The following is a 12307-nucleotide window of genomic DNA, read 5'->3' as shown; positions in this document are numbered from 1 at the left end:
TGTGGTTTCTATGGTGTTCTGGGTGGTTGCTGGGGTGTTGCTAGGGTATTCTGAGTGCCTGATGTGTTACTGTGTGGTTTCTATGGTGTTCTGGGTGGTTGCTGGGGTGTTGGTAGGGTATTCTGAGTGCCTGATGTGTTACTGTGTGGTTTCTGTGGTGTTCTGGGTGGTTGCTGGGGTGTTGCTAGGGTATTCTGAGTGCCTGATGTGTTACTGTGTGGTTTCTATGGTGTTCTGGGTGGTTGCTGGGGTGTTGGTAGGGCATTCTGAGTGCCTGATGTGTTACTGTGTGGTTTCTATGGTGTTGTGGGTGGTTGCTGGGGTGTTGGTAGGGTATTCTGAGTGTTTAATGTGTTACTGTGTGGTTTCTATGGTGTTCTGGGTTGTTGCTGGGGTGTTGCTAGGGTATTCCGAGTGCCTGATGTGTTACTGTGTGGTTTCTATGGTGTTCTGGGTGGTTGCTGGGGTGTTGCTAGGGTATTCTGAGTGCCTGATGTGTTACTGTGTGGTTGGGATGGTGTTCATGGTGGAGCACAAACTCAATCACATCTTCACTATTGAACAGCACTGATAATGTTTGCTAATGTACTCAATGTTACTCAAACATACACATGCACACTTCAGTTTACCTGAATCATGTTCTGGAATGTTACAGGATAGTCAGACATCTGACTCTGGTTGAGTGATTGTATTGGCCGCTCCGCTCTGTGTAAACTGGACGCCCTCCCTGTGAGATAGAAGCAGGTGCGACTGTATCACTGACTCTGTGTGAGATTGTTACTGTATAGAAGAATGAATTCTTTTCTCCCATTGTGCGCTGCTGTTTTTCTTCTCCTGTTGTCTGTTGGATCACTGCAGCGATAAAGAGGATTTTGTGGTAGAGATAGACTTCAGACTTCAAAGCGTGGCGGCAGCATTCCGCAGGCCAGCAGTGTTTACACTGGGAGAGCATTCCTGACGCTCAATTCTCCATGCCGATCTGGAGGAATCCCATCTGTGTCTCTCTCTCTCTCCCTCAACAAATCCGCTCATAACATTTGATATCGCCGCCATTACATGCAATAACACGTAAGGATGTTTACATCAGAACTTGGATGTTTTATATTTGATACAATTGGCCACAAATAGTATATAAACACACACACTTCAAAATGCATAAATGTCTTTAGAAATGCTTTCTTTCATATTTTAATGCAAAAAAAAAAAAAAGCACAAACATTTGGTTTGATATTGTGCATCTAATGCAATGACATTGACATGTTTTAACTTTAATAAAGTGGAAAAAAAAATACTTTCTACTGTTCATCTTCGCTCTTTTTCCTGTTGTGGCGATTAGCAAACAGTGTTGCATTACCGCATGCGCCCCCTTCTGGATTGGAGTGTGAATCGCCTGTAACTGGCTGTATTCGTCATCTGATTGTATGAACATAACCGTGACATCTGTACCGTACAGTTCGGGATGAATACATGTACTGTTACAACCCTTAATATTTATAGTGTTAATAATGTTTGTAAACATTTCATTTTACTTACCAGCATTTTTTCATTATTTCTGAATGTCTCAGCGGTGCCATTTTGACCAGGTGTGGCTTATTTTCCGGTAAATACAGTAATCAAAAATAACAGTAGCATGAGTTAAGGAATCTTATCCCACAACATTTGTCTGGAAAACAGGCCAACGTTTAATACTTGGGGTCAGTGATTTGAACAATCCCTTAAAGGGATAGTTCACCCAGAAATGAAAATGTGATGTTTATCTGCTTACCCCCAGGGCATCCAAGATGTAGGCGACTTTGTTTCTTCAGTAGAACACAAATGATGGTTTTTAACTCCAACCGTTGCCGTCTGTCAGTGGTATAATGCGTGTCAATGGGAACTTGGTATATAAGAGTCATAAAAAAACATGCACATACAAATTCAAATTAAACCCTGCGGCTCGTGACGACACATTGATGTCCTAAGACACAAACCGATCATTTCGTGTCTTAGGATATCAATGTGTCTTCACGAGCCGCAAATTTAATTTGGATTTGTCTGTATGTTTTTTTTTTTACTCTTATAGATGGAGTTCCCATTGACACACATTATTTGACTGACAGACGGCAACGGTTGGAGTTAAAAACCATCATTTGTGTTCTACTGAAGAAACAAAGTCGCCTACATCTTGGATGCTCTGGGGGTAAGCAGATAAACATCAAATTTTCATTTTTGGGTGAACTATCCCTTTAACTATGATTATTAGTAGTAATAGTGATGTTAGTGGCAAAACTACACCAATAGTAACCAGAAGTTCAAGTTGGATTGTTGCTATTTGCTTCAAGAAACACACTGAGAACTTTATTTATTTGTATTTTTTTCTGGAAAGTTCCATGTGGGTAAAAAAACGATCAGTTTACCATTACAAGCTGTTAATTGTCCGGTTGTTTAAGTGTCAGTAATTGATTGGTCGTCGGGGTCAGATGGTTGCCATGGAGTCTGTTTGTGTGAGCGGGTCGTGTTTACACTCCAAAATAAAACAACAATAAAACAGCCGGGCCTTGATGTGGCCGTTTGCATGGTGGTGTGTGTACGGACGGAGTTTACGGCGATCCCATGCCTCGCTTTCTCTCGCTCCGAGTGTGTGATTATGGGGCTTCGGCCACATGGAGTCCCGAGAGAGATCTGGTGTTACTCCCACACGCTGGAGAAAGACGTCAGTAGTGACAGGCCTTATTTTTAGCTCACACACACACTTATGATAACTACAGAGTTCAAAAGATTTCAGAAGTTTAGTTGGTAGTTAATTTCTCATATTTTTTAAGCGCTGTATTATCTGCTGTTTTCACATGTGGCACAGATTTGTTTTTTGGATGTCAGTGTGAACAGTAAAAATCATTCAGTTTGACAAATTTATTTAATATTCATAATGTTAATTTAGATATAAAATATCATTCACAAGATGAAGGGCAGGGAAAGTGATTGTAGTTAGTAACGTAATCCATTACATTACACATTTAAGGTAATATAGACCTTGATTACTTTTACATTACTTTTGACCTAACTTATTCATCACATACATTAATTTGAATAGGTTAATATTCTACCATATGGATATACAAAGAGAAATTAAATATTAAATATTACATGATTTCAGCGTTTCCCAGAATAGGCTTTGTGAGTTTAATGAGAAGCTATTAAGTAATTAAATCATAAAAATCTAAAGATAATAAAAACCAAAATAAATATTGTTTAAATAAAAATAATAAAAATAAAACCTTTATTTCAACAGATGTGCATGCATGTGCACGTGTGTCTGCACATCTGTGTGTGTGTTTGTGCGTGCAAAACCTAAATAATTAAAAAAAACAATCATTTTTAATTAAATAAAACATTTACTTCAATATGTGTGTGTGTGTGAGTGTGTGTGTGCACGAGTTATAATTAGTTATACTTATTAGTAGTAGTATTAAATGTATGTATGTATTATTACTGTTTTTGATATTAATATTAATTCATCTATTTATTGGACATCTTTCGTTATACTATCATATTGTCATGCGGTAAAATCACTGTAATTGCTCTCTTATGTCACTGTTTTTACAGCAGATTTGAATGTGGCTCATCCAATCAGATGTCAGAGGCAGATTGATCTATTTTATAATATAGGACACAGAGTGATCCGCCACAGCTGTAATTCACTGAGTTTCTATGAGAGGAACATCCTGTCGATTTCTGCAGGTGAAGTTACCCAAACGCCTCTATCGGCTTGCATTTTGCGACGTCTCCTCCTCTTCTCTTCTTGGAAACCGCCACAATACCTTCTAATCCCTTTCATTGAGTCAGCAGACAATCCGACTCTCCCGCTCTCATTATGGTCGGCTCATTATGGTGTGGGTTTCCGTGCCTCTCAATGGGAGACGGGGCGAGCCGGCGAGGGCGACAGCTGTAATCTGAGCCCGTTCCTGTTTTGACAGTCCTGTAGTTCTAATACCCTCGCCAACCATCGCACAACTCATTTTTCCAGACTTCATCCTGTTCTCTGTAGACCGCCGCTTCACAATGAGCAGGTCACCGGTCAGTTGTGAGTCACAGAGTGGCAGAACGGCGGGTAAAACACTGCTAAATGCAAATGACAGAATGCAACTAACCATGTAATTGTGCATGTGCAGCAAAATAAATAGACATTTCAAAACTGGCATAAATTCATCTCCCAATTGGTTGAATCTAGTGAAATTCCACAGATGACCACATGGACAGATGTGTGACGTCCTCATCCTCAGTGTTTACAAACACTGTGAGGCTTCGATTAAAAGCACATGTTTAGATGAGTCGTATTCCCATGTTATTTGTCAGTCAAATAACAGTCCGTCAGTGGGACTTCAGACGATATTTACTCTGTTTTACTCTCTTTTGGCTCTATAAGATTGCCTGCAGTTCTTCAAGTCCACTTCACATCAGTATTAGAATGATTTCTGAAGGATCATGTGACACTGAAGACTGGAGTGATGATGCTGAAAACTCAGCTTTGCATCAGAGGAATCAATTACATTTTACTATAAATTCACAAAAAGAAAGCTATTTGAAATTGTAATAATATTTACTCAAATAAATGCAGCTTTGGTGACTTCTTTTGAAAACATTTAATAAATCTTACCAAGCCCAGACTTTTGAATGTTAGTGTGTGTGCAAAGGGTTTTGTTTCTTTAAGCAGATTTAAAAACAGACCAACAATATTGCTGTGATCATCTTGTTAATAGGAGCATATAGATATATTTGTCCAATCATAAGCTCTCTATTCAAGTCAAGTCACTTGTTTTCATGACAAATTTATTTAAACATATATTAAGTCATTACTAACAGGTAAAGTAAATATAATGAGTATATAACATAATATAGTGCATATATTTAGTGAAATGTGCCCTCTAGAGTTCATTTCTCTAGTGAACTAACATGCTGTAGACACTAAATGACTTGCCTGAGGTAAATGTAGTGCTACGCCGTATATTCTCAAGCTGTGTTATTGATGGTTGAGAAAGACACGTAAACATATCTATGCATAGATCGTTTGTTCTTCTGCGTTTTTTCCTGCTGTGTCGGTTAGCAAACAGCGTTGCATTACCATGTGCGCCCCCTTCTGGATTGAAGTGTGAATCACCTGTGACTGACTGTATTTATTGTATGAACCGAACTGTGAAATCCGTGATGGTTCGGGATGAATTCATGTACCATTACACCCCGAGTGGCAATTAACCCATACTCTATCAGTGACAAAAATGCCTTTGGAGAAACCAGGATCAGTCTGGGGGACCAGGTCTCCTCTGGCCTAATCTTACTTCCTGGTTCTAGTAAGAACTCTGCTGCATTTTGGACCAGCTGGAGTTTGACAATGTCCTTCTCCTGTCACTGACAAGCATTAGTAAATAGCAGATCATGGTTTTCCCAAACTGTCCCACTCTGTAAATATGGCAAAACTTAAAATAGTTTGTCAAACCATTCCTTGGTCTTTAGGGCATTGGCTGTTGATTTTATCCTAAAATGTTTATAGCTAGAATTTGACTAGTTCTTGGACGTGTGATTAGCACTCATCAAACCGGCTGGCATTTTCCTGTTTCACAATATGACTGTAGATGTTTGACTTTCTAGTCATTTCTTTTTAATTCATATAGCAGACGTCCATTTGCAAAAGCTCTCTCTCTCTCTCTCTCTCTCTCTCTCTCTCTCTCTCCTGCCTGAGCCCTTGAGCAGATGTTCTTCATGGTTCATATTGTAAACTACACCAGAAGTCTATGTATTCTCTGCATCTGTGTATGAATGCATCAATATCCAAACACATGCACAAAACACACCACCACAACACGTGTGCATGCATCCATGACACGACAACACTGATAAACACACAGACAAACTGTACAGAGTGTGTGTTTGATTTGGCATGAATACTATAGAATAGTAAGAAATAATTCATATAAATGTTATTGTTATATTGTTGTTGTTATTATTTGTAATTTTTTTGTAAAAATAATATTGCTAAATTATTGTATACAATTCATTGAAGTGTTGATTTGCCATGAGTATTGACTTTCATGCTGGAATGGTAAATAAAATAAAAGATGGATGGATGGATGGAACAATAGATAGAACAATAGATATATAAAATGAAGGATGGATGGATGGATGGATAGATGGATAGGTGGGTGGATGGATGGATGGATGGATGGATGGATGGATGGATGGATGGATGGATGGAACAATAGATAGAACAATAGATATATAAAATGAAGGATGGATGGATGGATGGATGGATGGATGGATGGATGGATGGATGGATAGATGGATGGATGGATGGATGGATGGATGGATGGAACAATATATAGATAGATAGATTGGATGGATAGAACAATAGATATATAAAATGATAGATAGACGGACGGACAGACAGACAGACAGACAGACAGACAGACAGATAGATAGATAGATAGATAGATAAAACAATAGATATATAAAATGATGGATTGATGATGGATGGATGGATGGATGGATGGATGGATAAAACAATAGATATATAAATTGATGGATGGATGAATGGATGGATGGATGGATGGATGGATAAAACAATAGATATATAAATTGATGGATGGATGGATGGATAAAACAATAGATATATAAAATGATGGATGGATAAAACAGTAGATATATAAAATGATTGATGGATGGATGGATGGATGGATAAAACAATAGATATATAAAATGATGGATGGATGGATGGATGGATGGATAAAACAATAGATATATAAAATGATGGATGGATGGATGGATAAAACAATAGATATATAAAATGATGGATGGATGGATGGAGAAAACAATAGATATATAAAATGATGAATGGATGGATGGATGGATGGATGGATAAAACAATAGATATATAAAATGATGGATGGATAAAACAATAGATATATAAAATGATGGATGGATGGATGGATGGATGGATAAAACAATAGATATATAAAATGATGGATTGATGGATGGATGGATGGATGAATAAAACAATAGATATATAAAATGATGGATGGATGGATGGATGGATGGATAAAACAATAGATATATAAAATGATGGATTGATGGATGGATGGATGGATAAAACAATAGATATATAAAATGATGGATGGATGGATGGATGGATGGATAAAACAATAGATATATAAAATGATGGATGGATAAAACAATAGATATATAAAATGATGGATGGATGGATGGATGGATAAAACAGTAGATATATAAAATGATGGATTGATGGATGGATGGATGGATGGATGGATGAATAAAACAATAGATATATAAAATGATGGATGGATGGATGGATAAAACAGTAGATATATAAAATGATGGATGAATAAAACAATAGATATATAAAATGATGGATTGGATGGATGGATGGATAAAACAGTAGATATATAAAATGATGGATGGATGGATAGAAAAGAGTGACAGAAGGATGTACACCGACTCGTGCGCTCGAGCTCAGCTGGCACAACATGAACAAACAGCAGAGGAAGAAAAGAGAAAATAACTTTCTCACCACAGAAACTCTTTATTATCTCTCCTCTCCTGTGTTTGTTTTCAAGGCCGTTCGATCTGCGAGTATTTTTAGACGTCTGACTGTGGTCGAGATGACACTGGAATGTCTTTATATGCCACTACAAAGCCGGAGAAGGGACGTCTCATCCCAACCCAGTTTGCGGTTTAGACAGACGCTACGGGCGGCTCAGACTATTGTCAATAATCTGTTTGTATGTGCCACCGTTTTTCAAAAAAAACGAATGAAGATGTGTCTTTTGGGGTCAGAACCGATGTTGTTTTTAGACTTCTGCCCCTTTGTGAGATAAAAATACCTAGCGGAGATGATAGACTGTGTTCGACGGTCTCTTGATGGTAAACAGAGCTGGCATCCGCTGGCCAGAGATAATGATTAGCTTTACGCGAGACGGCAAACGGTGGCTCCACAAGCTCATGCTGCTTCAGTCGCTGTAGGAGAATTGATGAGAACTCTTTCAGAGAGGATTCCTGAGAGGAGGTTTGTGGGATTACAGAGGCTGCCGGCTGGATCCAGCCATTATTTAACAGTTTTCCTCTTTTTCTTTTTGGGTGCAAGGTCACACACCCTCTCCAGAGTTTATAAACGTTGCATGCAGAATAAAAATGTCATCGTATTTCTTTATATATATATTCATTGAAAATGGATTGATTAACTTGCTAGGTGCTCAGACGTGAAGTTTGCATATTTCCAGCTGTGTATGATGACTTTATTGATTGTCTATTGAAAGTGATCATAGAAAAAAAAGACAAACGCACTGCTGTTCACTTTACAGACGCGGCCACTGAGTGACTGACCTCTGACCTTTAGGACAGCATTGAGCATGATTCTTCTGCTCCAGTACTGTAGAGTTCCTGTCATTGTCCTCCTCCTCTGTTTTTCTCACTCTTTCCATCATCTCTGGTTTTGATTGACACGCACCAGCCCTTCTGCACAGATGACATCAGTGTCTCTCTGCTGATGTGCCAGGTGCTGATGTCACGCTCCTGCCGTCTGGCTCAGTTTCACGTTGGGATTTCCGCTCGGTTGAGTGGGATGAAGGGACGCTGGCGGGTGAGAGCCGGGTGAGGTGGGTCACGGCCAGCCAGTGAGTCCCACGGGAATCTTCCCACTGCTGGAGGTTTATTCTGGGAAGGGTCTTAGTCCATCCATGTTTATGTCCTAATTTGCATACTTTCACAATACACTGGTGATGGTGGAGTACACCAGTGTTAGGATGTACTATCAAATCATAACATTGCACCTGGATAAGACAGACCTCATACTCTCATACTTCTTGTGTTAGAAAAGGATTAGCTATATATGTATTAGGGGTGTAATAGTTCGTGTATTCGTCCCGAACTGTCATGATATGGATGTAACGGTTCGGTGCATACAGTCAGACGACAAATACAGTCAGTCACAGGCGATCCACACTCCAATCCAGAAGGGGGCGTGCGCGGTAATGCAATGCAGTTTGCTAACCGCCACGACAGGAAAAAACGCAGATAAAGAAGAACATGCGTAGATATGTTTAGATATGCTCTCAACCAGTGTTTCAAACGCGGAAAGACATCAGTAAAACAGCTTGAGAATAATATCTCACGTAGCACTACATTTACCTCAGGCAAGTCATGTAGTGTCCACAGCATGTTAGTTCACTAGAGAAATGAACTCTAGAGGGAGCATTTCACTAAAAAATGAATGTGATTTTAATGGTAAAATATTGTAAAAACGCTACGGAAAAAAATTGTAAATACGTTAACAGTAAGTTCCCATATTATATACAGGGAAAACCAGACGTTTATGCAATTTTCACAGTAAAATGCTGTAAATTTTAGAATTTTTATAAGTAAAAAAGACAAAATCAATGTATAATTTACAGTCAAAATCTGTCCCTGTATGACACTCCACATTTGAAAGTATTTTGTTTACTTTAAATAATCATGTTTCTTAATAGTTTTTTTGTTATCAGTTATGCACATTAGGGTTTTATGTTACATCTTCTGTTGTTTAATGAATGTTTATTGAATTATGTAAGGATTGTGGGTTACCATGATGGTGTTTTGCATTTGCGTGAATGGCTCTTTGCACCTTCTTTATATTAGTATATACTTCAGCACGTGGAAAAGCTACTTGTGATGAACTCTGATTCTTCATGTGGCTTTCTCTTTTACCACCTGCATTATTATGGTAGTTGTCAGTATATGTTAAAGGTCCCGTTCTTCGTGATCCCATGTTTCAAACTTTAGTTAGTGTGTAATGTTGTTGTTAGAGTATAAATAAAATCTGTAAAATTTTAAAGCTCAAAGTTCAATGCCAAGCGAGATATTTTATTTAACAGAAGTCGCCTACATCGAACGGCCTGTTTGGACTACATCCCTCTACTTCCTTCTTTAATGACGTCACTAAAACAGTTTTTTGACTAACCTCCGCCCACAGGAATACACAAAAAAGGGGGCGTGGTCTTGTTCCGCAGTCCAATCACCTTTGTTTGGCCTTCCCAGGGACACTGTACTTAGAGATCAATGGTTACAATTTATGTTTAACTCGGTTCCCGAAAATTATAATTGTGGTATCCTTACTGCAATAGTTAATGTTGGACTGCAGTGCACATAATGGCCACAAGAGGGGACTATGTTTATGTATATGGCTGTTTTCCGTATGAGGTACTCTTCTGAGTGAGTGCTTTTCTGTCGCTGCTTGTGGAGATTAAAGAGTTCAGTCTCTCGGGAATTATTGTCTTTTGTGTTCATTCGGCACGACACCACAATAATCCACATGTAAAACTATGTGCAGCACACGTTATGGTAAGAGGCGTGACATTTCCGGGCAAGGTGCGCTCTCTATGGCTCTGGGTTCGCTAAGCTGCTGTCGAATCACAACACAGGAACCGCTGGCACAATCAGAACTCGTTACGTATTTCTGAAGGAGGGACTTCATAGAACAAGGAAGTCATCAGCCCGTTTTTATGACAGTGGAAACAGCGGTATCCAGATAAGTAAATTATGTGAAAAATATATATTGCACACTATAAACACAATCAAAGCTTCAAAAAACCACGAAAAATGGGACCTTTAAAGGTACAAAACAGATTTTTAGGAGTAGAGTGCATTGTTGAATTTATTGGTTTACATTAAATTTTTTTTTAAAAATTACAGTTTTATACCTTAAAATTTACAGTTTGTTCTATAAATGTGTTTACAGTTTTTCTGTATTTTTTATTTTATTCTAATACTAAATTTAAATTATATAATTTTCTCTGTGTATGTGAGAGTGGTGTGGGTGTTTATATATATATATATATATATATATATATATATATATATATATATATATATATATATATATTATTAGAGGTTTGCTACCCGACCCAAGCCCGACGGGTCCCAAAATACTTGTGGGTTTGGGTTAATGTTTCATAAGTTGCTTTGTGTTTGGGTTTGTAACTACAGAAAATCTATATATAGGTTTGCATGCTGTCTGCTGTGTTGTGACCAAAAGACCACATAAGAGCATTTATTTATAGAGCATATATTTATTATAAGAGCATTATTTATAATACATATTTTGCAGAAAGTTGTAGATGTGTTTTCCCGTTACTGTCAACACTGCGCAAACTTTGTTTTGACGTTTGAGTTCCAGAGGAATTTATGTGACACTTACACCTGTTCACCCTCATAGTTGGTAAGTGAATGACTATGGTGAATATGCTGGGCAAGTGTTACATCATCTATTTATTATTCATGAGCTAAGTGAATGAGTTTTATAATGTGAACCAACACCACCCCGCCTGCCACTTTAAAAGTGTTTCAACATTCTCTCTCTCTGTCATCCATGTGTCTTTTGGTCTTCATTGATAAGTGAACTATTAGTCAAATGTGCGCCCACATGCTAGGAAAAGGAAGTTGCCTCTTCAACATCAAAGAGCCGTTGCATGCTGAAGTTACAGCTTCATTAACTCACTAGCGTGTGCTGCATGTGTGTCATTTGAATGAGGTGCTGATGCTTTCGATTTGCCATTGCTGTATTCAGATATAAGAAGACTGACTTCATTTGAGTGCATTGAGTTTATCAGGGGAGAGTTGCATTGTACATTATCAGCTACTTAAACAATTGGACATGAAGTGTGTCTAAATTTACATTTATGCATTTGGCAGATGCTTTCATTGCATTCAAGGTTTACATATTTTATCAGTGCTTGCATTCCCTGGGAATCGAACCCATGAACTTGGCATTGCTAGTGCCATGATCTACTGTTTGAGCCATGCAATGAGAAAAATAGTATTCACTGAAAGTCTAATTAAATTAGTTTAAATGAGAAGTGTTATATCTGTTTTACATATGAATCCTTGATTGTCTCTGTTTCTCTACAGTCTCACCCGTTGTCCCTGTGTAACACCAGTGAAGATGAGCGTCCGGAAACCGATTTCATCACCATCGTCAAACTCGAGAGCCCAGAGAGCAAAGTGCCTCAGTGCCAACCGCTGCTGGATAAAGTAAGACCGATGGGAAAACACACTCAAACACACATATGAGCACTCTCGCTGTAGAGGAGTTGGTTGCAGTTTAAGTTCACAGGTTTCTTGAACCATGAAGCATCATAATGTTGTTTTTCCATGATCATTTTCTGTCCTCTCTTACCCTTGAATTAAATAGGCTGTTTGAATCCTGTATTGTATATGCAAATGAGCTCAGTTGCGATTGGCTGTGTACCACAGTTTTGGCTTCAGTTAACAATAACAACACTGCACTGAT

At 38.3% G+C, this 12307-nt stretch overlaps 1 protein-coding gene across 3 annotated transcripts in view; it reads left to right on the top strand.

Annotated features, from left to right (window-relative positions):
* The window catches only part of LOC125266292 (E3 ubiquitin-protein ligase RNF43), a 139195-nt gene that overhangs the window by 83179 nt on the left and 43709 nt on the right, over positions 1 to 12307 (top strand). For all 3 annotated transcript variants that reach the window (XM_048186808.1, XM_048186809.1, XM_048186807.1), the window contains one exon: positions 11926 to 12048. In XM_048186808.1, coding sequence (XP_048042765.1) covers positions 11926 to 12048 — 123 coding nt within the window. The remainder of the gene's footprint in view (positions 1 to 11925; positions 12049 to 12307) is intronic.

The sequence above is a fragment of the Megalobrama amblycephala genome, linkage group LG4, assembly GCF_018812025.1.
Source record: "Megalobrama amblycephala isolate DHTTF-2021 linkage group LG4, ASM1881202v1, whole genome shotgun sequence".
Lineage (NCBI taxonomy): Eukaryota > Metazoa > Chordata > Actinopteri > Cypriniformes > Xenocyprididae > Megalobrama > Megalobrama amblycephala.
Note: the sequence above shows the minus strand (reverse complement) of the source record. Positions and strands in the feature narration are given on the sequence as shown.